The 27,433-nt window shown below is 43.5% G+C and overlaps 1 protein-coding gene across 1 annotated transcript in view; it reads right to left on the reverse strand.

Moving 5' to 3' along the window:
* Positions 1 to 749: 749 nt before the first annotated feature.
* ICAM5 (intercellular adhesion molecule 5) overlaps positions 750 to 27,433 on the reverse strand; it is a 41,254-nt gene continuing 14,570 nt past the window's right edge. The window contains 12 exon segments of the mRNA XM_032210649.1: positions 750 to 967; positions 2,640 to 2,903; positions 5,668 to 5,910; positions 7,060 to 7,299; positions 8,579 to 8,821; positions 10,323 to 10,565; positions 11,576 to 11,818; positions 17,654 to 17,932; positions 19,811 to 19,826; positions 19,828 to 20,004; positions 20,006 to 20,068; positions 20,070 to 20,095. Of these exon segments, the coding sequence (XP_032066540.1) occupies positions 750 to 967; positions 2,640 to 2,903; positions 5,668 to 5,910; positions 7,060 to 7,299; positions 8,579 to 8,821; positions 10,323 to 10,565; positions 11,576 to 11,818; positions 17,654 to 17,932; positions 19,811 to 19,826; positions 19,828 to 20,004; positions 20,006 to 20,068; positions 20,070 to 20,095 (2,255 nt within the window).

The following is a 27,433-nucleotide window of genomic DNA, read 5'->3' on the forward strand; positions in this document are numbered from 1 at the left end:
TACTGCACCCTAACCACTGCGCCACCTCGGCTCTTATCATCTTAGTTACATTGAAATGGAAGATCACATACTTTTACACTGAGGTGCCCACAATAACAATTTGACTAGTCTCAGTAATTCTCTGATATATCAGTTCATCATTGCATTTATTCCATGTTCTATTAAGATTTAATTCCCTCCACATTTCTTATTAAAGTATAGCCTTGGTCTTATCTTAAAAACATTGCATCCGCTCCAAATATGAAAACTGATGGTCCAAAGTTGAATGTCTCCCACCTTGGCAAGGCACCAATCAGCTAGGGAGAGAAGGCTGAATCTGTATAATTTTACTGCCAGAGTTAACATCCATGTCCCAGAATAGAAGAGCAGTCAGTTCCTCCGATGCAACGTTCTCAAAAGGCAATGGACTCATTCCATATTTTCAACTGCAGGAAGTACTTTAAAAGGATATCTACAAAAAATGGAAGAGATGAAGGCTGCTTTCAAGTTTTGGTCTGGGAAAATGCCATGTATGTGCTTGGCTGGGCCAGAACCTGAACACACTAAAACTGGCTCTCCATGCTCAACCGTGGGACAGTCAATTGGCTTGTTAATACACTGGCCGAGTGAAACAGAAGACTATCCGGTCCCAAAACCCTTCCTTCAAAGGCAGAAGATAGTGAAAGATATGAGTGGATGGTGTAGAAAATGGTCGTTCTTTCATTTACCTTCCTTGGACCAGGCAGAGAGGAATACCTGCCTGAGATTGTTCAGGTCCTGGTGAGTTGTATGCCATAGATGTCAATATCGCAAGGCCTCTCCCGATTTAGGAAAGTGGCTTCAGTAGAATTCTCAGCATCGCGGACATTGTATTCCCCCTTTTTGCAGGCTGTGGATTTGAGGTAATAGATGATCCCAGCCATTCCTCCCAGGACCAACAAGGTGGCACCAGCAATTGCCACAATGACGATAATATACAGCCAGTGATCTGGAAAAGAGGAAGCGTATTATTCGTTAGCAGCCTTTCGGGCTTACAAAAAGCATTCTTAAGCAGCGCCACTTGTCCTAGAACTAACCCGATCTGCTGAAAAAATATACAAGCTCACGTGGGCAGGCTCCAACGTGCACCTTTAAAAAGTTCACGTGGCCTTTTGCTGAGGGGAAAAAAAGCCACCGATAACCCTTCCTTCCTTCCTTTGAAAATTTGCTTCATCTGAAATGTTAAATGACTTAGCTGTTTCTCTTTTGCCCCACTGAGTTAGAAATGTTATCTATTGTTTAGTTATTTTGAAAGTCCATTCCCTGTTGTTGGTTGGGGAATCCTGGCATTTGAAGTCCACGGGTTTTTAATTTGCCAATGGTTGCACACCCCTAAATTAGATGCAACATGGCACATAAGTTATAAGAGTCTCCGTATACATTTTTTAAAGACAGAAAACCAACCAGGATATTTGTAGACAGAAACAGTAGATTCAGATTCAGATTCAGATTTAGTTTATTTGTATGCCGCCCTTCTCCGGGAGGGACTCAGGGCGGCGAACAACTCAAAAGGGGGAGAGGGAACATAGAACACAATACACAATACACATGATTAAAATAAACAAGAATCATACAGCCATACAGGTCAAGAGGGGAGGGAACTCATCAACCCCAGGCCTGCCGGCACAGCCAGGTTTTAATGGCTTTCCGGAAGGCCTGGAGAGAGGTGAGGGTCCGAATCTCCGCGGGGAGTTCGTTCCAAAGGGCCGGAGCTGCCACAGAGAAGGCCCTCCCCCGGGTGGTAGCCAGGTGGCATTGGCTGGTGGACGGAACCCGGAGGAGGCCGACCCTGTGTGATCTAACGGGTCTTTGGGAGGTAATTGGCAGCAGGCGGTCTCTCAAGTAGCGCAGTGATGGTGGGTTTACATAATTAGTATTCTCCCTTTCAGTTGCTTTATCTTCCTATCTGAATCTTAACTGTGCTTTATTTCTTTCTACTAAGCATATGCCCAACTTTTTTACTAAGTCTTATTTCACATCTAACTCATGATAATGGGTTCTGGTCAGAGGTGGGTTCCTACCAGTTCGCCCCCATTCGGTAGAACCGGTTGGTCAAATCTATCGAACCGGTTAGAAGACGTTCCACTAGTGGACCCGGAAAGCAGGCCACACCTACAGAAGAGGTTCCAAAAATGTTTGAAACCCACCACTGGTCCTTGGAGATGATTATTCTACACCATCATGCTCCTATTTATAAAACTCAGTGCCTCTGTGAAAGGGAAGGATGACTACTGCGTTTGTGGTGCAATCAGAACATTGCGTGTGTTGAAGTTGTTTTAACGCAAACCAAAGATGCCTTTTAAAAAAAAAGTTTACATCCTATTCTTATGCATGCCAGGGCTGTGTGTGAGGTAATTTAAGGTGGTTCTGACAAGTGTCCGTCGGTATCTTCATATCCGGTCACATGGGCGGCAAGCCACTTCCATCTGGTCACATGGGCGGCAAGCCACTCCCACAAAGGAGGCCACACCCACAGAGTAGGTTTGAACAATTTTTGAAACCCATCACTGGTTCTGGTTCTTAGGGGAGAAAAGGAGAGCCTATAAGCTGTCCCAGTCCTTCTACCCAGTATATCCTATTGTCATCTTTACAAATAAATTGTAAATTGCATTCGGTCTTACCTTCCACCTGAATTTCTACCTGGCTGTGCTGCTGTCCATGCTTGTTGCTTGCTGTGCACTCATACACACCATTGTTCTGTCCATCTGCATGGACGATTATCACTGTGCTGTTGTTACCAATGAAGATGATGTTGGAGGCATGGGGCAACCTCCATGTGTAGCTGGCAGCTGGGGACCCATCCGCCTGGCAGGTGATGGTGACGTTTTCTCCCCTTCTAATGGGTAAAGATCCACTGACTGATAGAATGGCAACAGCAGGCCTGTCTGGAAACAAAAAATGATGGGTATTCAGTTCACCCAGCAAAATTCACTCCTTTTTTTGTTCTGCCTTCTCCAGCTATCTTAGTCTCTTGAGTTGGATAGGCTATAAACATTGTTAAACCAAGAGATTAATTTGCAGAGATTAATTTGATTTTGCACTTAATAACTGCAGCAAGACGGTTGGTGGCGCAACACTGGAAGAAGGAAGACTTGCCTACAATTCAAGAATGGACATTGAAAGTCACAAATTTAGCCGAGATGGCTAAAATATCTGCATATCTTAAGGACCACTCAAACGAGAGATATAAACGAGACTGGAAAAAATGGATCGATTATATACAAAATAAATACGGGACTAAGAAATTCCAGATAGCTTATGCTTAAGATCAGGAATGATTTAAATTGTTTAAAGTTAGTTTAGCAAGGAGGAGCTAAGTTCAATGTAAAGATGTTATCAATTTTTTTTATTCTTTTTTCCAATATATTTTAGACTGTTTTTTGTTTTTGTTAAAAATCTATACCATGTACGGGTTCTGGGAAGTCGGGGGGGGGGGAAGGCTGGGGGGGCTTGGGGGGGAGGGTGGGGGGGAGGGATATATATCAGGTTTGACGAGACGTGTTAGATTTTAATGGGATTTGACTCTACATGTATACTGTTTTCTCTTATATTTTCATTACTATTATTATTATTATTTATTTAAAACTAGGATATGTTAAGCATATTGACATGAAGCGGAAATACACCAATGAGAGGAGGAGTGGGAAACAGAAGGGAGAAGAAAGATGGGAAGAGAGGGATAGGAGAGAGGGTAAGGGGGGAAGATGAGGAGGATAAGGAGGAGTGGAATGAAGAGAGAGGAGAAGGAGAAAGGAAGGGGAAGTAGAGTAGGAAAGGATGATGGAGGGAAGATAGGAAGTTGGAGAGAGGTAGAAGAAAGAGGTGTATGGAGAGCAGAAGAGCTATAATGGGTTTTTATTTTTCTGGGCATTGTTGACAAGAGGAACTGATGTAATTATTATTTAATACTATATGATACTGGCTATGTATAGCATATATGTGAGTGTATGTTATGAAAATGGAAATAATTTTTTTAAAAAAAACATTTTTAAACCAACCAACCAACAAACAAACAAACAAACAGCATTGCAAATGTTTTTAGATAAGTTGATATTGAGCTTTGCAAAACATCCAGCTGTAGAGGCCACTGGATCTGGGATGCAAAAATCAGATGACCACTAGATGGAGTTTTGAACACAGAAATGTTATGTAGCTAAAATGTAGCACAACTGCTTGTTTCCGAAAGAAAGAAAGGGAATGTTTGATCTAGGCTGTAAACATTCACACCTGGCAGCATAGAGATATCGAAACTTCTCTGCTTGCATCTAGTGATAGTTTGGAGTTTTGCAGTTCAGATCTCTGATCTCAGAATACCCTCCTAATCTTTCTTCCCCATTAATATTACATATAAAGAGTTGATGGGGAAAAAGCTAGTTAAGTTTTGATGATTATTAAGTAGAGATTTTAGTACCTTATAGACTGTTTTAGATTACCATTGAATGTTTATCCATTAACATAAATTTACTATGATACTAATAGAGAAATAATAACCCTAGTTAGGATAAATAACCAGGCCATAGAAATGCTAATGAATTTTTTGGGTGATTGTCAAGTAGAAATGTTAATATCTCTTAGATTGTCTTAGATGTCTAATGTTTATTTTCTTAGCATGTAATTAACTAATTTGGGATTAAGGGAAAAATCCTATAAATCTTATTAATAAATCATTGTTTAAAGACGACTATAAAGTTATAATATTGTGTGGGCCTGGAGGGGAGAGGTGAGATAAACAGTAAATAACCTTTAGTTAACTACAGTAATAACAAAGAAATGTTAATGGACAATATTTAATGATACATACAGGTGTGTTACAGGGGTGGGGGAATGCTTAGATATCTTACTTAACCGAATTAATTTTAGAATATGTTATAAAGGTGCCATGTTATTGGAGATCTATTGAAATTGCAAATGAATGCCAGTAGGTGGTTGTGTCTTCTAATATAAATGATTCTAGATAAAAAACATGTTTAAACAATGGTAACTAAATGACAATTATGGTAGAGGGATAGTAAAATACATAACTTTTCTTTCTTGACTTAAAATGTACAACCTGATTTGAATGAAGCATATGTAAGGATTGTGGAAGAAACGCACGGAATATATTTTTAACCAATCGATAACGCTTTCAACAAGATGTAAAGAAAGATGATTTTTTTTTGTTTTTTGTTTTTAACTAAAACAATAAGATAGAAGAGGTTAGAACTGGCAGGAACCCACCCCTGCCAACTAAGGAATTTTACAAACTCTTGGAGATGAATAGAATTAGGGGTATGACCTCATCCCAGGGGTGAAATCCAGCAGGTTCTGACAGGTTGCGGAGAACCGGTAGCGGAAATTTTGAATAGTTTGGCGAACTGGCAAATACCAACTCTGGCTGGTCCCAGAGTGGGATGGGAGTGGTGATTTTGCAGTATCCTTCCCCTGCCACGCCCACCAAGCCACACCCGTAGTAAAAATATGTTGAATTTCACCACTACCTCATCCCTCTTGAGGCCCAGATCATATAGATCAGTGGTCTCCAGCCTTGGCAACTTTAAGACTTGTGGACTTCAACTCCACAAGTTGAAGTCCACAGGTCTTAAAGTTGCCAAGGTTGGAGACCACTGATATAGATGGTCACCATAAACCATGAATGAACTGATGACTCACATTCCACTTGCACGTTCACCATCCATCTCTCCATTCCGTGACCATTCGTGGCATTGCACTCATAGATGCCGGAGTCATTCCTGCTGACATTCTGCTCTCTGTAGAATTCTCCAGTCATTCCCTCCTTGGCACACAAGACAAGTGGAGTGGGAATCCCATTTGCTTCACAGGCCAGAGACTGCAGAGTCCCTTCCAGCCAGGTTTGATTGCTCGGGCAGCTGGATTCATCCATCTTGGGTTTGGCTGAAACAAATTGATGGACAAGGATCTCCTGACATATATAAAATATGCATAGCTAACTGTTCTGACCCCCCTTGTCCTACACCAAAGCACGCCGCGACAAAGATACTTCCAGGACTTTATTAACAGACAGACAGGCCCTTGGCAGCAATCCAGCACAGACAAGACGTGGCAGCAAGACAGCACAGACTAACCTTGGCAGCAAGCCAGCCTGCCAAGCTAGCCCCAAAAGTTCTCCCACTTTAGTGCATACGTTGACTCCTGCAAAAGGGCATGTCCACAATCATTCCTTTTATAGTCTTGAGAGGAGCCTAATTACCACCAGCTGAGTGCAGTTACCTCCTGTAATTGCACAACGGATCCTTCCGCCTATCAGCTCTTTGGTGCCGGGCGTCCAGGAACAACTCCTTTGGCTCCTCCCCACTGCTCCAATGCATGACGTCTGGAACACACTCCCTTGTCTCCTCCCCACTGGTCCAAGGCTCAGGCGCCCCCTGGTGGCCAACCAGCCTCTCTGCGCCCTGCTCGGAGTCGGAACCCTGTCCAGGGTCCTCCACATCCTCCAGAGCCGACTCAGGGCCCCTCGCTGTCGGAGTCTGGTGGCAGCTCCAACGGCTCCTGCCGGGCCACAACAGGTAACTAACAGCTGCTGTCAACCAGCTTCACAGATGAATTACTTTGTACTTCAAACTAGAGGACTATGTTACTAACATATTCCATTTCACAAGATGTGCCACGTTAAAAAGAAATACAGTAAATTAAAGCTGCCAGCCAATTATCTTTACTTTAGCTTACAAGAACCTTGAACTATATAGGCCTGAACTATAGATTTTCAATACTTCATGGACACTCATTAAATGCCATATCTGTAGGGACAAAAGTATGACAGAAAGTAAAGGATTTCATCCTTATTTCAAAAAGGCATCTTTAAAACCACTCCACAACCTGGTATAATATTCCTCCTGTACCTGACAAAGAATGAGGAAAGGGTAGATTTCCAATGATACTGAATGTTACTTAGATAAATGACTCCTAACCTTTAGCGATACTGCAGGGCTTCCTGGTGTGAACAAAAATAAAGTAAAAATAAGTCTTCCTGTCAGGTGAAAGTAAGAGATGGATAAACCAGTTGTATTTATAATCAACACTCACTTTCAACTGTAATCTTGACTGCCTTGGATACACTGCCATGTCGGTTTGTTGCATTACACCAGAAGGTTCCATTGTTAGCTAGGATTCTTTGCCCTTGGCTGAGAAAATACGATCTATTATCTTTGGTGCATATAATTTCAGGAGGTGGAAACCCATCAGCTTTACAGAGAAAAGTTGGCAGTGCCTCTTCCACCAATGTCCAGTTGCTTGGACAATTAGATTCATCCATTTCTGGCTTATCTGGAATATCAGGAAAGGGTATGATTTGAAAAGGTGAGGTACAGGTGTTTAAAACCTTAAAGCTAAATTAAAAATTCATATTAAACGTCATCAAGAAATCAACTCTTTTCATTCTCTTTAAATGTAGGATTCGGGCAAAGTTGTTCACATATCAAATCCTGGTTTGAGGATGAATGGAAAAATAAGTTAAGAAAAAAATGTCTCATTTAACACTGCCTGTAACTTGAACTATTATCTTTTCAGTACCTTCCCCCCCCCCAAAAAAAAGTATGTTTTAAAATGGACGACAGTTCTGACAATGGTGCAAATGAGAATTTCTTTAAGAAGCAATTTTGAAATAGAGAAAATACCTTTTGGAGGAAAAAAATACCTCAGTTGAAGTTTCCAACTGGGGAAAAAGACCACTAAAAGAGGAGAATGATAGGAAAGTAATGATACACCCCCCCCGCTCATGATTCTAATCTGATCCATAAGGGCCCCTCTACATGGGGCAGCCCTTGAAGAGTGTTCGGAGACTCCAGCTGGTCCAGAATGCAGCCGCGCGAGCGATTGTGGGTGCATCCCGGTACACCCACGTTACACCTATCCTCCGCGAGCTGCGCTGGCTACCTATTAGTCTCCGGATACGCTTCAGGGTGCTAGTTATTACTTATAAAGCCCTACCTGGTATTGGACCTGGGTACTTGAGAGACCACCTTCTGCCGATTACCTCCCACAGACCCATTCGATCCCACAGATTAGGCCTCCTCCGTATTCCATCTGCCGGCCAATGTCGGCTGGCGACTACTCGGAGGAGGGCCTTCTCTGTGGCTGCTCCGGCCCTTTGGAATGAGCTCCCCGTGGAGATTCGGACCCTCTCCACCCTTTGGGCCTTCTGGACAGCCGTGAAGACCTGGCTGTCCCAGCAAGCCTGGGGTTGAGTTTCCCCCCCTACTCGAATTTGCTGTGTCTGTTGTGCTTTTAAATTGTTCGTATTGTCTGATTGTTTTTGTCTTACTTTTTGTAATTTCCCCTCCCTTGGCTTTTGTTCAGCCGCCCTGAGTCCCTTCGGGGAATAGGGCGGCCTACAAATTGAATAGACTCCAAACTCCAAACTCCAACTCTTGCAGCAAGAGTTAAAAGCTAGGTGAGAGATAGTTATGAAAAATTAAAAAGTACAAGAAAAATTAAGGAGTACCAGAATGGCACTTCTTATTTTGGATCACTTCTAAATGACATTTTAAAAGAAATCCTTGCCAATGTACCCATCTCTGTTGGGCTGAAATCCATGTTCACTTACATTCCACCTGGATGCTCACAGCTCTAGAGATGGAGCCATGGATGTTTGTGGCTGTACAAAGATAACTTCCAGCATATTCTCTGGTGACGTTCTGGAGAATCCCAGGACTATAAGCCATTCCATCTTTAGTGCATTCAACAATTGGTTCTGGGTTTCCCCAAGCGAAACAGCTGAACACATGTGGTGTCCCCACTGTCAGAATCCAGTTATGAGGACAGCTGGAATCATCCATCTCAGGCTCATCTAGAAGATTAAAAAAAAATCCTGATTTTTCAGCGAATTGTAGGAAAATATAGATCAACAATATACAAATGGTGCAGTAAGCGATGATGTTTGATAATTTCTATTGGAGAGGGAATATTCCATGTCTTAGCAATCCCTGTTTTAAAGATTCCAGATCATATGTTGAATATACATACATAGCCATAGATAAAAACACGTTATGGAACTTCGGTTTTTCAATTATTAACCCACACAATTTGCATGCAATAGTGAAATGGTATGGGGAAATGACCCTGGAAGACAAGGGAAAGAGATTCTGCCTAGGGGAACAATCAGACAGGGACGTGCAGTCACTAGAGGCAGGGGAGGCGTGGCCTCACCAGTCATGAGGAAAAGGAAAGAATTTTAAAGAATTTTTTTAAAAATAATTAAAGCCAAGGTAGTTGCTGCTAGATTCCAATTCACAGTGACTTGGAACAGTGCTTAGTGTTAACTATAGGAGGAGGCGAGAGAACTAGGGGACTCCTGTGCATAAGCAATTTTTCGCCTTTTAAGAGAAGCAAGGGTTAAAAAGCGAAAAATTTCGTATGCAAAGGAGGCACGTGTTCTCTCGCCTCCTGTAGAGGGCATTTTTAGAGGCTTTTTAGAGTTCTCTGGGAGCAACTAGCTCAGTCTGACTCAGAGCTCTGGCCTTTCATGTGGGCAGGCAAAAGCAGAGTTGAAATCCTCTCTGAAATAGCTGGAAAAGGTGCGTGTGTGGGGAGGGGGGGAGGAATTCAAAAAGTTTGATTGCATGCAGAACCACGTTGCCTTTTCAAACACACACACACACACACACACACACACACACACACACACACAGAGCTGGATAAAAGTATATAAGCCCAGCTTCACTGAAAAGGCAACGTGATTCACCTGCAATCAAAGGCTCCGATCGGAAGGCAGCAGGGAAAGTGGTGGTGGGGGGTATGGTAGAGGAACTGCTTTCAAGCCTTTGGAAAATATATCCAATCCAACTTCTGTGTTTGTGTTTTGAGAGTGAGTGAGTGAGAGAGGGATCCAAGTTCTCTGTGTGCATGTGTCTGTTTGAGAGAGGGGGGAGGGAGGGAGAGAGGGAGGAAGGAGTGGGAGGGAGAAGAAAAAGAATGGGAAAACCTATTTTGCAAGGGAGAAAAATGCTGTCGCTTTAAATCGGAACTGAGCATGCCTGGCTGTGGAATTCTGGGAGTTGAAGTCCACAAGTCTAAAAAGTTGCCTCACCAGCCATAAAGCTCACCGCACGTCACTGCAATCAGATAAGAGTGAGCATAGCCTCAGCTGTAAAACAGTCAGAGAAAGATACTCAAAAAGGAACATCACTAACTTATCTAGTGGCAAAAGATGGCAGGTAATCAGTATTTTCAGACTTGCAAAATTCTGAACATAGAAGTGTTATTAAAAAAAAAAGTAATATTAGCTCATCTGGTCACATTTCCTGATTGCACTACTTGGAAAGGCTGACAAATTTTCAAGTTGCACTTACACTCCACTGTAACAGCAACCATCTTGGTAATTGACCCATGTACATTGGAAGCATTGCAGTAATAAACACCAGCGTGACTTTGAGTGATATTGCTCATCCTTCCAGCATTGTACACTTTGCCATCTTTTATGCAGAATACTTCTGGAATTGGAACACCTTCAGCTTGGCAGCTGAGATTCCACAGGTTTCCTTCCAGCCAAGTTTGATGACTTGGGCATCTGGACTCTTCCAGCTCAGGGCCATCTAAACAGAGAGAAGATGGAGAAGGTACTTGGTGGTAAGAACACAGGAACTTAAAAACAATCCTTTTGATATCAGCCCAAAAGCTCATCTAGTCCAGTATTATTACTTGAGAGACCGCCTGCTGCCAATTACCTCCCACAGACCCATTAGATCTCACAGGGTTGGCCTCCTCTGGATTCCATCTACTAGCCAATGCCACCTGGCTACTACCCGGGGGAGGGCCTTCTCTGTGGCAGCTCCGGCCCTCTGGAACGAACTCCCCGCAGGGATTCGGACCCTCACCTCTCTCCAGGCCTTCCGAAAAAGCCGTCAAAACCTGGCTTTGCCGGCAGGCCTAGGGGTGATGAATTCCCTCCCCTCTCGACTTGTATGATTGTGTGACTCTTGTTTATTTTGATTATTTGTATTCGTTTTATGTTCCCCTTTTTCCCCTTTTGAATTGTTCGCCGCCCTGAGTCCTCCCGGAGACGGGCGGCATATAAATAATAAAATTCAATTCAATTCAGTTCAATTCAATTATGTGTTACAGTCCAGGGGCAAAGAGAGGCATTCAAGAATCTTACAAGCAGATGATGATGACGACGACATGAAAACTTTCTTCAATGGTTGTTTACATAAACAATGGAAAACACCTGTGATTCAGTAAGTGGTACACGGCTACCAAACCAGAAGTATACAGTCAATATGATATCCAAAACATTCTGATTCTTCATGAATTTATCTAGTCCCCTTTAAAAGGAACTTGTGGCTCTTGCCATATCTGGCTGATATAGTGGGTTTTTTAAAAAAATAAGTGCTTTTTTTTACAGGCCCTGAAATTCCCTGCAATGAATTTTAATGGATGTGAATGTGGGAAGGGAGAAAGGGAGATAAATACATTAGATGCTTTTGGACTTTACAATCTAGGAGAGAGTGGCTGGACCAAAATCCTCTCTTAGTCCAGCTTTTAGACACTACCTCCCATGCCCCAAGGATGTGTACATGCACATTGATACATAAACATTACTTACATTCCACATGGATGGTGATTGTTCTAGTGCTGGAGCCGAGCTCATTTGTGGCCGTGCAGTTATAGATGCCAGCATGGCTGCGGTCAACCTGTATCTTCTCTTCTACATCATAAGCAATGCCCTCTTTGAAGCAAGCCACCGAAGGCTTTGGATTCCCCTTAGCCAAGCAGTGTAGCCTTTGCTGTGTTCTCTCTACCCATGTATGGTTGCAGGGACAAGACAACTCATCCATTTCTGGCACATCTGCAATGTGCAGAGGGAACATACACATTGGTTGAGGCTCTTCTCTCTTTGGATGAGAAATAAAGGGGGATGTTTAAGGTTGGAGAAGAATATTGGGGTGACAGTGGGCATATTGTTAGTTAAGCCTGGAGTGGGGCCGATTTATGATCTGGTGAGGGGAGGAGCCGAGGTGGCGCAATGGTTAAATGCAGCACTGCAGGCTACTTCAGCTGACTGCAGTTCTGCAGTTCTGTAGTTCGTCTGTTCAAATCTCACCGGCTCAAGGTTGACTCAGCCTTCCATCCTTCCGAGGTGGGTAAAATGAGGACCCGGATTGTTGTTGGGGGCGATATGCTGACTCTGTAAACCGCTTAGAGAGGGCTGAAAGCCCTATGAAGCAGTATATAAGTCTAAGTGCTATTGCTATTGCTATTGCTATTGCTAGTGGCATCTTCTGCCTATCACTTTTTAATTTTTCATAACTATCTCTCACTTAGCTTTTAACTCTTGCTGCAAGAGAGGGGGTATCAGATTAAAATCATGAGCAGGGGGGAGGGGGTTATCATTACTTTCCTATCATTCTCCTCTTTTGGTGGTCTTTTTCCCCAGTTGGAAACTTCAGATTTTTTTTTTTTCCTCCAAAAGATATTTTCTAGTGGCATCTTCTGCCTATCACTGAACTGTAGGAAATGGTGTGTTCTTTATTATATTTCAGATCATGTGCAGCCAACAACGATATAAATTTATCTTACATTTTACTGTTAGTTTAATTGATCTTTTGCAAGCTGCCTTGGAGATTTTTCAGTGGAAGTGAGGGGTATTTAATATTTTCAACAAAAAGTAAAATGAACTGGGGATCTTTGTGTCCTGTGATTTTTGTTGTTATTTTCTGAAGCTTTTGAACCAATGGTGACTTCTGATAACTGCCTGGACTGGTCCCTACAGCTTTCTTAGCAAGGTTTTTCATAAGTGGTTTTTCCTTTGCCTTCTCCCTAGGGCTGGGAGAATGTGCCTGGCTCGAGGTAATCGTGGCACGACAAAACCGCGCTCGACTAAGCCGCGCCCGATTAAACCGCGTCGCTGACGTCATCAACAGGGTGACAACAGCGAGTGCGGAGAAAGAAGGGTGCTTTAAATAGCGCTTTGAAAGCAAGCCGATTCAACTTAAGGTAAGGGTTAGCTTTAGGGTTAGGTTTAGGGTTAGGTTAAGGGTTAAGGTTAGGGTTAGGGTTAGGCTTAAGGTTAGGTTAAGGGTTAGGGTTAGGGTTAGGGTTAGGGTTAGGGTTAGGGTTAGGGTTAGGTTAAGTGTTAGGGTTAGGTTTAGGGTTAGGTTAAGGGTTAAGGTTAGGGTTAGGGTTAGGGTTAGGGTTAGGGTTAGGGTTAGGGTTAGGGTTAGGTTAAGGGTTAAGGTTAGGTTAAGGGTTAGGGTTAGGGTTAGGGTTAGGGTTAGGTTAAGGGTTAAGGTTAGGTTAAGGGTTAGGGTTAGGGTTAGGGTTAGGGTTAGGGTTAGGGTTAGGTTAAGGGTTAAGGTTAGGGTTAGGGTTAGGCTTAAGGTTAGGTTAAGGGTTAGGGTTAGGGTTAGGGTTAGGGTTAGGGTTAGGGTTAGGTTAAGGGTTAGGGTTAGGTTTAGGGTTAGGTTAAGGGTTAGGTTTAGGATTAGGTTTAGGGGGGTTAGGTTTAGGTTTAGGGGTTAATTTTAGGTTTAGCGTTTACAGCGTGCTTCTGTCTCCACGCTGTTGTCGCCCTGTTGATGACGTCAGCTACGCGGTTTCGTTGAGCGTGGTTTAGTCAAATGCAGTTTTGTGGTGGAACCCGAGGTAATCCAGCTGACTTTAGGCCACAAGCAGAATTCAATCTCCTGGTTTCTAGCCTAGTGCCTTAATCACTGTACCAAAGTGGTTCTATTCTGAGATGGGACATTCAGAATTATTACCTTGGTGGAGATTCATGGCTGTCCTACATATTTCAGCTTACTTATTTGTTTAACATAGAACAGAACAATATAACTGAGTTGGAAGGGCCCTTGGAGGTCTTCAAGTCCAACCCCCTGCTCCGGCAGGAAACCTTCAGGCAAATGTTGCCTATTCATTACATAAAAACTTCCAGTTTTGGAGCATTCACAATTTCTGGGGGGAAGTTGTCCCACTGATTAATTGTTCTAACTGTCAGGAAATTCCTCCTTAGTTCTAGGTTGCTTCTCTCCTTGATTAGTTTCCATCCGTTGCTTCTTGTCCTGCCTTCTGGTACATTTGGGGTTGCACAGAGATTTCTGAGTACCAGAAATCATTATATAATTTAGAAGGAGGGAGTCTGATCTTGTATAGTCACCTTTTAAAAACCAGGATCCCATTGATCTTCCATCGTGTTTTAAACATACATGGCAAGGATACATCTGCAGTAGTGGTGGACACTATTAAAATGGAAACTGGGCAGGGAGACCCTCACTCCATACCAGTGGTGGGATTCAGCCAGTTCGCACCTATTCGGGAGAACCGGTTGGTAACTTTCTAAGCAGTTCAGAGAACCGGTTGTTGGAAGAAATCTCCTTTTGTTTTTTTTCCCACTTTACAGGGCTAATCCTGTAAGGGAGGCAGGAAGGAAACATTCTGGTGTTGTTTTTAGCAGTTCCACCACAAAACCGCGAAGCCCTTATCCGTGCCGACATAAGTGCGGAGGGCAAATCCGCGCCGTTCGAAGCACTAAGGAAAAATGCGACCCTACCGCGATGACATAATCACGGAGGGCAAATCCGCGCCTTCCGAAGCACTCAGCACCCTAAACCTAACCTAAACCTAACCCTAAACCTAACCCTAAAGCAAACCCCTAAACCTAATCCTAACCCTTACCTTAATTTAAATCGGCTTTCTGCCGCCGCGCTGTTTTAAAGCGCCCTTTCCGTCGCCGCGCTATTGTCGCGGCGGTGATGACGCGTGGTGATGACGTCGCGGCTTTAGCAACACGGTTTTATCACCGCTATTTTGACGAGCGCGGTTTTGTCATGCCACGGTTTCTAGCCTCATCTTTATTGCCCTGCTTACAGAAACTGCATCTCCGATTAACCCTTATTACATTGTAACAGCTAAGGTGAAGCGCCCATCAACGTGAGTGATGTTGAGTTGGCCACGCCCACCCAGTCACATGACCACCAAGCCCCACCTACCCAGATGGTCATTAAGTCAGAGAACCGGTTGTTAATTATTTGAATCCCACCACTGCTCCATACTGACTCACAGCCAGCAACGTCTGACTTTCAATATTCATTTGAACTGACTAGTGCTTGTAGCTAAAGATCACATACACAGGAGGATTACTTTAAACTTCCCCCTTTCTGCTAGAGAAAAGCTTTTATCTTTTGAAGACAAAGGCAGAAGCTGGGTAGAAAGATTGAGAAATATTGCTCCTGGGCCTCTGATCGAAAGTTGCAATCTATGAGAAAATGGCATTTCCTAGGAAACAAAGAAGAAAGCTTTTTTCCTCTGGAAGTCTATTTGTCTCTAAGGAATAGATATAGACAATTCTACACAGAACACGATGTTAGAATTTTTATTTTGATTGCGTGTGTATTTGGTATTAATATTCTCTGCCCAGGCTCAATATTGGTGTGTTTTTATATAGTTTTACAGCACAGGTTCTTCGTATTAAGGGGAGAGTCTTATTGTGGTCACAGCCTTATATCTTCCATTTTTCCTATCTTAAAAAAAAAAAAAATTGCTTTATTTGATTTATGTCTTACGAGATTGATCTGTCTTCCTACAATGAATAAGAACTGGCTGATTTCCTTAGCTGCACCTCAGTGCAGTGCAACCAGAAAGAAGGGCTACACTATTTTCTTTCTCACTTCTTTCCTTTTAAATGGCCAGAAATAAGCATGTAATGCAGATTGTGGATCTGCACAAGGATGGAAGGCTGAGTCAACCTTGAGCCGGTGAGATTAGAACCGCTGAACTGCAGATAACAGTCAGCTGAAGTGGCCTGCAGTACTGCACTCTAACCACTGCACCACCTTGGATATGTGATGCATGTTGGCATTTCACCAGGAAATTGTTTACAAATACCTGCCGCTTTTGCACTCCTGGAGACAGCAGTTTTACAATAAAACACAACTTTTATTTGTGCATCACCAGGAGTGCATTGATACATATTGGACCACTATGTCACAATAGAGAATCCTGGTTGCACTCCTCTCTTCTGCTTTGATGGTCACCTAGGTCAAGAGGCAGGGGAAGGGGTAGGGAGAAGGGTGGTCTGGTTCCTCCCACCTGCTCTAGTTTGGAAGGTAGAAAGAAACAGGGGGAAGAGGAGAGAAGTGGCAGAGAATGGATCCTTTGGGGCACGTTCTCTGATATCTCCATGGCCTTATGGGGTGTCACGCTGCCAGTTACTAGCATCAAAACAGTGACGTGCGGTGAGGTTTATGGCTGGTGAGGCAGCAATTTTTTTAGACTTGTGGACTTCAACTCCCAGAATTCCACAGGCAGGCATGCTCAGTTCCAATTTAAAGCAACAGCATTTGTTTTTCTCCTTTGCTAAATAAGTTTCCTTCTTTCCTTTTCTTTTTCTTCTCCCTTCCCCTCCTTCCTCCCTCTCTCCCTCCCTCCCCCCCTCTCTCAAACACACACACACACACACACACACACACAAAGTTGCTGGCAGAGTCACTGTGGATGACTCTGCTTAACTGTTTAAAAAAGCCTCTAAAAAAGCACCCTCTACAGGAGGCAGGAGAACGACGTGCCTCATCTACGTCAGGAATTTTTTGGCTTTTAACCCTTGCTTAACTCTGCTTGAGTGATCATAAAACGCCAGACTAGATGAGGCACGTCGTTTTCCTGCCACCTCCTGTAGAGGGCGCTTTTTCAGAGGCTTTTTAAAACAGTTAAGCACTAAGCAGAGTCATCCACTGTGACTCTGGCAGCAACTAGCTCAGCCTGACCTCATCTCTTGCCTTTTGCCTTTTACATTTTCTTTTCTTTTCATGAAGACAGTGGTGAGGCTCTGCCTCTCCTGCCTCCCCTGACTGCACGTCCCTGCATCAAAAAGGAGGGTTCCCACTCGGTTTTTTTCCTCCCCCTGCTTCTCGGGTGGATGGAGCCCCTTTGTGCTGAGCCAGAATGGAAAGTGGAAGAGCACTCAGCACATCTTTGGGGGCCAGTTCTCACCTCGGGTAAACAAGGATAAAAAGATATTTCAGCTGCCTCCATCTCTGCTTCCCTTCCCTATATGCCTGAGCAAAGGTTGGATCCAGGTCTCTAGTCCCTCTCACCAGCACAAATTCCAGGCATCTTTAATTCAGTGCTGGAGGTGCCTGTAGCAACACTGTAGAATTACACCTCCTTGTTCCTTCCTGATAGACACTGAATTGCAAGTGAATTTGTCTGCCTCCTTTCCCCATCACTGGCTGTTATCTTATGCTAACACATATTATATCTAAAGTAGCAGTGAGCGTGTAAGTGCAATAGTTTGCTAGATTTTTCTTGTTCTTTTTTAATGCAGGCTACAATCACAGAATGGTCCTAGCACTGCTGACAGGATTACTGGTGCTTCCTGGATTCCCATCTATAGTAAAAGCCTGCCTGCTTTTATTGGGGGGTTAGAATAATGGGCTGTTTTGCAGCCAGAGTGGACCAGAAGCTTCAGTGGCAACAGCATCACAGAAAAGAATTTGGATGGGTCATTGTGAGATCTCCAGCAATATACTGGTCATCAAAGAGATCCTGTCTCTTAGATCCTACTGGGCAATTCCAAGCAGAGGCAAAATGGTTCAAATGTGCTAATTTGCAGGGATAAATGAGATAAGAGTTTTAATGGAAAATTAGCAAACGACATGCAGTTTCAGGAAGGATATTCTGTACTCACAGAAGACAGTGAGGGTGGCAGAGGTGTGCTTTGTCATGGTTACTCCATCAATTTCGAGTTCGACCACACATAGAAATTCTTGCCCATTGTCTTCCTCTTGAGCTGTCAGGTTGAGTTGCAAAGGAAATTCATCACCGGACGCCAAGATTCCCCCAGAAGCATTTTGAATCTGAAGAGAAAAGCTGGGGGGTTCAGGCGCTGATGAGTTGCATAGAACTGTCACGGGATTATTGGCAAGGGCCTCAGAGGGGTGGATTTCCAAGGAAGGTTGTGGCAAACCTGCGGTTTTGAAAAAAAAAGAAAAAGAAAAAAGAATGCTACTTCTGAAAGAGCTCAGGAGATGGTGGCAGCTGGGGCATTCACCGACAATGTGTGCTCAACAAAAGCGTGCCGACGAAACCGCGGCGAGGAAAACCGCGAGTTCCAAATCGCGCCAACGAATGAGCGCAGAAGGACGGCGACAAAAGCGCGCCTCCAACGAACAATAACCACAAATTCTAAACCTAACCCTAAACCTAACCCTAAACCTAACCCTCAACCTAACCTTACCTTAAGTTAAATTGGAGGTGTGAAGAAAAGAAGACTGTGTGCTACTCAGCTGTAAAGGAAGGCCTTTGTCCCAAAATCTGAAAACAAGTGAAATATTTCTCCACAGTTTTTGTAAAAGCTTTGCGGTCAGGCCTACTTGAGATGTCTATGGACAGCCTCAGTCATCCATCCAGGTCATGGTTGTCTCAAAGGTGCTTTTTCAAGAGGCAACTGGACTTCCTGGTTTCTTCTTTGAAGGGGTTTCACTTCTCAACCAAGAAGCTTCAAAGAAAAAAACGGAAAGTCCAGTTGCCTCTTGAAAAAGCACCTTTGGGGGACTACTTGAGATCTGGAGGGAAGGAAGGAGAGAAGGAGAGAAGAAAGGAGGGAAGGAAGGAGGGAATGAAGGAGAGAAGAAAGGAGGGAAGGAAGGAGGGAAGGAAGGAGGGAGGGAAGGAGAGAAGGAGAGAAGAAAGGAGGGAAGAAAGGGGGAAGGAAGGAGGGAAGGAAGGAGGGAAGGAAGTAGAGAAGGAGAGAAGAAAGGAGGGAAGGAAGGAGGGAAGGAAGGAAGAAGAAGTAGGATTGTTGTAAATAAGATGGGTGTATGGGATGGTAAGAAAGCAATCTCAATTATATTGTCAATTGTAGGGGAGAAAAATTGTTATAAATACATATTATTAACAACAGTTATGAGATTATATAATTGTGAATGTATATATGAGAAATAAAAATTTAAAAAAAAAAAGAGAGACCTGGAATGGTTAAGAAACTTGCTATTGAGTGCAGATGCTCTTTACCTCCCCACTGTCTTTGCCTTTTCCTGACCTTCATTGTTTGAAAAACTGGATCACAATAGGTGTGACCCAGTGGTGGGTTTCAATTTTTTTTGAACCTCTCTGTGGGTGTGGCCTCCTTTGTGGGAGTGGCTTGCTGGCCATGTGACCTGGTGGATGGCTTGCTAGCCATGTGTTTGTTTTTCTTTCTTTCTTTCTTTTCTTTCTTTCTTTCCTTTCTTTCTTCTTTCTTCTTTCTCTCTCTCTCTCTTCTTTTTTTTTTTTTTTTTTCCTTCACTTCTTCGCTCTCTGTCCCTTTTACTTTTTTTCTTTCAATCTCTCTCTCACTTTTTCTTTTCTTTTTTCTTTTTTTCTTTCATTCACTTTCTTTCTCTTTCTCTATCTGTGTGAATCTTTCTTTCTCTCTCCTCTCTCTTGATGTGTGTATGTGTGTGTGTGTGTGCTGTGTGTGAGTGTGAGCAGAGACGATGAGATGAGAGAGTGGCTTGCGCCGTTTTCAAATTTTTGGAACCTCTTCTGTAGGTGTGGCCCTGCTTTACTGGTGAACCGTCTTCCTAACTGATTTGGCTTAGATTTATGACGAACCGGTTTTCTACCCCTTTGGTGCGAACTGGTAGGAACCCCCTCTGGTGTGACCCAATGATAGAAACCACCAGGTTAAACTAGTTTCCATTGAAATGAAGGGACTGGCTTCTTTATTCTATCTCGAAACCAATCCCAATAATGACAATGAGGATTAATGTGCTTAGTACCTCTGCCATTCCTTCTCCTCAGTCCTGGCTAGCTTGTTTTGGAAACAAGCCAAACCTCTGTGGAAATCAGAGCAGCCACTCACTGTAGATATGTACGGTCCTCCACGGCAGATTTGGTTAGGGGCCCCAGGGACACGGTTGCAGTTTAGCTGATTAGTTTCCTGTTGCCAAGGAAGACACCTGAGCTTGAGCTCTCACAGTATTGCCCGACAGAGTTGATGCTGGCATTCAGATGCTGTTCTGCAAACTTCAAGTCAAATTGGGCCTCTTCAGCTGGGGAAGACCCCAGCAACCTCGCAGGTCACACTCAGGTTAGCACTAGCTGGTACATAGGGCGAAGTGTCGAAGCTGGGGATCTGCCCGAAAATCTATGAGAAAGAATGATTTTTCCAATTATTTCTCTGCCAGGAAAGCCATTCAGATACGAGAAATTCTCTAAGGCACCCTCTTAAGAAGCCAGATCAGTTCCATGAAACACATCCCCAAGTGGTGGTTTCAAAATTTTTTTAGAACCTCTTCTGTAGTGGTGGCCTGCTTTGTGGGAGTGGCTTGCTGGCCATGTGACTGGGTGGGTGTGGCCAACTTGTAAAATGTGGTGAAACCCACTAACAAACGCTCTTGCTTAGCAACCAAAATGTTGGCTCACAAACTCTGGCATTGAAGCACGCAAGTCTTACAAGCTGTGAAGTTACAGACCCCTAACCCTTTAGGAAAAAAACAAAAACCCCAAGAGTGTTCAAACTTGATAGTATTAAGACTTGTGGACTTCAACTCCCAGAATTCCTCCTCTCGCTCTTCATTCTGATGATGTGCGGAACGGTGGGGGGAGGGAGCTTGGAACCGGTTCTAAACGGCACTGTAGATTTGTGGAAACCTCTTCTATAGAGGAGGTTAGAACTGGCAGGAACCCACCCCTGACCCTCCGCCCTCCCAAAGAAATGTATTTTATCTATACACGTTTGTCCTTTGCTCTCTAATCAGTCAGGAAATCCTGGGACTTCCATTTTTCTTTTTCCTGTCATTAATAATATTGGTCTAATTTATCCAGAATGGACACTTCAGCCTTTGGAGGTAACATGGATTTTCTCTGGGATTGTGTATACAATACATGACAACACCATGCTTATTGAAACTGAGTACCTGCTAGACTTGATAGAGGCTAAGGACTCCCAAACCCTTATAATGAGGAAACACCTACTAGTGCCAGAGTAGCCTATGAATGGATACAGAGGTAGGTTCCTACCAGTTCGCACCTATTCGGTAGAACCGGTTCGTCAAATCTACCGAAACCGGTTAAAAGAGGTTCCACCAGTGGACCTGGAAAGCAGGCCACACCTATAGAAGAGGTTCCAAAAATTTTTGAAAACCCACCACTGACACACAGACAGACAGACGACAGACAGACTCACACAGAGAGAGAAAGAGAAAGAAAGGAAGAATAAATAATAAATAAATAAATAAAAAAAGAAAGAAAAAAGTGAGAGAGAGATGAAAGAAAAAAAGGAAAAGGGACAGAGAGACAAAGGGAAGGAGAGAGAGAGAGAGAGAGAGAGAGAGAGAGAGAGAGAGAGAGAGAGAGGAGAGAGAGAGAGAGAGAGAGAGAGAGGAGAACACATGGCCGGCAAGCCATTCCCACCAGGTCACATGGCCGGCAAGCCACTCCCACAAAGGAGGCCACACCCACAGAGTAGGTTCGAAAATTTTTTGAAACCCACCACTGACACACAGACAGACAAACAGACAGACAGACAGACAGACTCACACAGAGAAAGAGAAAGAAAGAAAGAAAGAAAGAAAAGAAAGAAAGAAAGAAAAAAAGAAAGAAAAGAGTGAGAGAGAGATGAAAGAAAAAAAGAAAAAAGGGACAGAGAGACAAAGGAAGGAAAGAGAGAGAGAGAGAGAGAGAGAGAGAGAGAACACATGGCCGGCAAGCCACTCCCACCAGGTCACATGGCCAGCAAGCCACTCCCACAAGGAGGCCACACGCACAGAGTAGGTTCGAATTTTTTTGAAACCCACCACTTGCTCCTGAACATGTATTTTGAATTACTGCTGGATGGGAACACTGAAATAACTGAGTACCTGATAGACTTGATAGAGGCTAAGGTCCCCCAAACCCTTATAATGAGGAACACCTACTAGTGCCAGAGTAGCATATGAATGGATACCACATAATTGGACAATGTTGTGCTGTGACAACATTTCTCTTGGTTCTCTCCAGATTTCCTACCCCAACTGTTCCCCCATCAAGGATTCTTCTAATGAACCAAATGAAGTCAGGATGTTGTTTTGCGGTTTAAAACGCGTTAGCCTCCAACATCACTTTTGAAGCATTTCCCCATCTTAGGAAACAGAATGAAAACGGGGTGGGAATGGTACATGGGCAAATCAAGGTTTTGTTTGCAAATGCTCCTCCTTGCCTAATGAAACTGACATAGGTAAATTGGGGTGGTGGTAGTAATCACAGAGGAGGTTGGATGGGTGTCAAGGGACACACTGTTGATAAGTGTGAAGCATCTTGTGAAAACATCCATGAGACGCTTTTAAAATTTTCCACAGGTTCACACAATCTCCAATTATTGTTCTTTCACTGACATAATGTGCTCCACTGGTTGTTTTGCTCTTTTGGGGGGGCCTTCACTGTACTTAGCCGTTGATGTTTTTCATCTAGTTATGGGGCATAATTATTTCTAAAGCATATCTTGAGCCTTTTAGAATAAAGAATAAACAACAACAACACAGTACTGCCAGCTGATGTTTGGATATCAAGGTACACATGTTTATGTGGCAATCATTAAATGGGTGAAGAAATCTGCCTGCATCTTTTCTTTCCAATGCCCTTGCACTCTGATACAGGTAAAATTGGGGGGCAGTTAATTCTCTGGGACCAGAACAGAATCGTGAGTCACAGCCATCATGGCTTCATTATAGCAGCCAGCTCAGGGAGGAATAAAGGGCTAATGTTTTTGACACACGGTTATTAATATACTCCCACTAACAGGATTATAATAATTACATATTTCTGGCAGCTCACTAGCAGTAGGAATGCCTTACCTGAGCAACAGAACCTAGGAACTGGGATGGAGGAAGGGGGGAAAAACCTGAAGCAATTCTTTGTCCTAGGAATGAAATCTTACTAGCTTATTAAATAGCTTCAATATCTTATCAAATAATATCTTGCAATAATTATAATTATAATTAAGTTATCTGAGAATCAATGCCCGTTTTTTCCCCACTCCAACATCAGAAAATATTTTGTTTTTTTTTAATCATTATTGTATTAAGAAGTCCCTTTTTTTCCATTGGGACAAGTTGAAGTCCGGCTGCCATATTCATCAGCCCAATTTCCAAAGATCCTTGGTTCTTGTATCAGGAAGTGATCCTTCCTCCTTTTGGCAATTTATGCATGGTACAGAGGAGGGCAGGAAACACTTATTTCGTTATCCTGCTCCAGTCACTGCTAGCTTTTCTCCAGTGGTGGGATTCAGCCAGTTCGCACCTATTCGGGAGAACCGGTTGGTAAACTTTCCAAGCAGTTCGGAGAACCGGTTGTTGGAAGAAATCTCCTTTTGTTTTTTCCCCACTTTACAGGGCTAATCCTGTAAGGAAGGCAGGAAGGAAACATTCTGGTGTTGTTTCTAGCCTAATCTTTATTGCCCTGCTTACAGAAACTGCCTCTCCGGTTAACCCTGATTACATTGTCACAGCTAAGGCGAAGCATCCATCAACCCGAGTGACCTTGAGTTGGCCCACGCCCATACCAGTCACATGACCACCGAGCCCCGCCTACCCAGCTGGTCATTAGGGCAGAGAACCGGTTGGTAAATTATTTGAATCCCACCACTGCTTTGCCTCCTTATCACTAGCATATGTCCTTAAACAACAACAAAAATCTCAGCCATGCTTTTACCAGGTCTTTCTGGCCAAGTGCTGAATTTACTCTTCTTGTTCTTCTTCCTCTTTATATTATTTGTTTTCAAGGACTACTGAGGCATAGCTGGTGTATGTCACTAGAGTTCATAGACCCAAACATTTGGAGAGATGGTGGGGAGCACTGGGTTCAAATATAATCAGAAAGATATATCAAGCCTTCCAGAGTCACATCACATTCACTATTTTAATTTTTTTTAAAAAAAGGGAATTAAAAAATACAGGACAGTGATAATTACTCATTTTGTTGTCTGTGGAGGTTCTTAGTCATCCAAGTCATGGTTGCCCCAAAGGTCCATTTTTCAAGAGGCAACTGGACTTTCTGGTTTTTTTTTTCTTTGAAGACCTTTTGCTTCTCATCAAGAAGCTGAAGAAGCTTCTTGGATGAGCAATGAAAAGTCTTCAAAGAAAACACAGAAAGCCCAGTTGCTCTTGAAAAAAAGGCACCTTTGGGACTACTCATTTTGTTATTGCATTTCAGTAGCACAATCTTTCCAGATAGTAAAATGTAACCCACACATACAAAAAACCGTGGCACGACAAAACCGCGCTAGTCAAAATCGTGGTGATAAAATCGCGGCGCTAAAGCCGCGGCGTCATCACCGCGCGTCATCACTGCCGCGACAACAGCGTGGCAACAGAAGGGCGCTTTAAAACGGCGCCGCGGCAGAAAGCCGACTTCAATTAGGATAGGTTTAGGGGTTTGTTTTAGGGTTAGGTTTAGGGTTAGGTTTAGGTTTAGGGTTAGAGTTAGGGTTAGGTTTAGGGTTAGGTTTAGCGTTAAGTTTAGGGTTAGGTTTAGGTTTAGGGTAGTGAGTGCTTGGGAATGCGCAATTTTGCCCTCCGCGATTATGTCATCGCGGTAGGGTCGCGTTTTTCCTTAGCGCTTAAATGGCCGCGAATTAGTCTTCGCGCTTATGTCTCCGCGGATAAGGGCTTCGCGGATTTGTGGTGGAACCACAAAAAATAATAATCAGTAAAAGGCAAGCTGATAAAAACAAGAATGGCAACCCAGCCCACCATAGAAACTCAACAAAGTGGACCTCAGCTACCTGTTGTGGCCCAGCAGGAGCCGTTGGAGCTGCCACCAGACTCCGACAGCGAGGGGCCCTATGAGTCAGCTCTGGAGGATGTGGAGGACCCTGGACAGGGTTACGACACCGAGCAGGGTGCAAAGAGGCTGGCCGGCCACCAGGAGGCACCTGAGCCTTGGACTAGTGGGGAGGAGACAAGGGAGAGTGAGCCGGAGGCCAGCAGTGAGTTGTTCCTGGATGCCGGCACTGAAGAGTAATAGGCATCAGGAACAATTGCACAGTTACAGGAGGTAATTGCACTCAGCTGGTGGTCATTAGGCTCCTCTCCAGACTATAAAAAGGACTGCTTGTGCACACGCCCCTCTTTGCAGAAGTCAATGCAGGAAACTAATGTCGGAGAACATTATTGTGAGCCTTGGCAGGCTGGATTGCTGCCAAGCCTTATCTGTGCTGGATTGCTGCCCAAGCTTGTCTGTGCAGTTTGCTGCCAAGGACCTGTCTGTATGTTAATTAAATGCCGTAACTTATCTTGGCTCGGAGTGTGTGTTGGTGTGGGACGAGGGGGGTCAGGACAGCTACCTTAGTTCAAAGCCTGGTGGAAGAGCCAAGTCTTCAAGGCCCTCCAGAATAATGGCAGGGTGGGAGCCACCTGCATCGCAGGGCAACTACATTCCAGAGGGCATTTCACAGTGACAGAGAAGACCTGCCTCTGGATGGCAGCATGCCAACCCTCTTTTAGTCCTCATCAGTTGGACATACACTATAGAGAGCAGAGAATCCCTCAAATAAATGTCCTATGCCACGTAGGGCTTTATAAGCCACAATAGCAATAGCAATAGCAGTTAGACTTATATACCGCTTCATGGGGCTTTCAGCCCTCTCTAAGCGGTTACAGAGTCAGCATATCGCCCCCAACAATCCATAGATAGATAGATAAATAGATAGATAGATAGATAGATAGATAGACAGATAGACAGACAGACAGACAGAGATATAGAGATAGATAGATAGATAGATAGATAGATAGATAGATAGCAATAGCAGTTAGACTTATATACCGCTTCATAGGGCTTTCAGCCCTCTCTAAGCGGTTTACAGAGTCAGCATATCGCCCCCAACAATCCATAGATAGATAGATAGATAGATAGATAGATAGATAGATAGATAGATAGATAGACAGACAGACAGACAGATAGACAGACAGACAGAGATATAGAGATAGATAGATAGATAGATAGATAGATAGATAGATAGATAGATAGATAGATAGATAGATAGCAATAGCAGTTAGACTTATATACCGCTTCATAGGGCTTTCAGCCCTCTCTAAGCGGTTTACAGAGTCAGCATATCGCCCCCAACAATCCATAGATAGATAGATAGATAGATAGATAGATAGATAGATAGATAGATAGACAGATAGACAGACAGACAGAGATATAGAGATAGATAGATAGATAGATAGATAGATAGATGACTAGATAGATAGATCGCAATAGCAGTTAGACTTATATACCGCTTCATAGGGCTTTCAGCCCTCTCTAAGCGGTTTACAGAGTCAGCATATCGCCCCCAACAATCCATAGATAGATAGATAGATAGATAGATAGATAGATAGATAGATAGATAGATAGATGATAGATAGATAGACAGATAGATAGACAGACAGACAGACAGAGATATAGAGATAGATAGATAGATAGATAGAGAGATAGATAGAATAAGATAGATAGATAGACGATAGACAGACAGACAGACAGACAGAGAGATAGAGATAGTAGATAGATAGATAGATAGATAGATAGATAGATAGATAGCACTAGCAGTTAGACTTATATACCGCTTCATAGGGCTTTCAGACCCTCTAAGCGGTTTCCAGGAGTCAGATATCGCCCCCAACAATCCATAGATAGATAGATAGATAGATAGATAGATAGATAGATAGATAGCAATAGCAGTAGACTTATATACCGCTCATAGGGCTTTCAGCCCTCTCTAAGCGGTTTACAGAGTCAGCATATCGCCCCCACAGTCTGGGTCCTCATTTCACCCACCTCGGAAGGATGGAAGGCTGAGTCAACCTTGAAGCCGGTGAGATTAGAACCGCTGAACTGCTGATCTAGCAGTAGCCTGCAGTGCTGCATTTAACCACTGCGCCACCTCGGCTCTAGACACACACACAACACACACCTTAAATTGTACCGGGATCAGATTGGCAGACAGTGCTGCAGAGGGGTCTCATGGGCATACTGAGGCATCCCCCTCAGGAAGCCAGTCAAACGACTCAAATCCCGAGTACCTTGCGGGCTCCTTCTGATATTCCCCCCCCCCACAGCCTTTTGTTTAATAGTGATTCCTTTCCCCATGAACTAATTGTGAAGTGTACCAAGCGGATAATAAGCCCACCTGTTTTTAAACCTGGGATGCCTTGTAAAGTTTAACACTCACTCATATGATACGCGCACACACACACACACACATCAGTTTTCACCCGCAAGTGGTTTAAAGTAAACAAGATACCACCAATAGCCACACACACATAATAAAAACAAATTGCAATTTATTACTTACATTACAAATAAATTGAATTTCTCCCCCCCCTGCCCCCTCGCTCTGACCCACATACCTTCCAGCTGCTTCAAAAATGCAAGATTTGGTCTAGCAAGGGCCAGGCAGGCTAGTATAGTTGCTGCTAGAATCACCACGTGGATGACTCTGCTTAAACGTTTTAAAATAGGCTCT

This window comes from Thamnophis elegans, chromosome 2 (genome assembly GCF_009769535.1).
Source record: "Thamnophis elegans isolate rThaEle1 chromosome 2, rThaEle1.pri, whole genome shotgun sequence".
Lineage (NCBI taxonomy): Eukaryota > Metazoa > Chordata > Lepidosauria > Squamata > Colubridae > Thamnophis > Thamnophis elegans.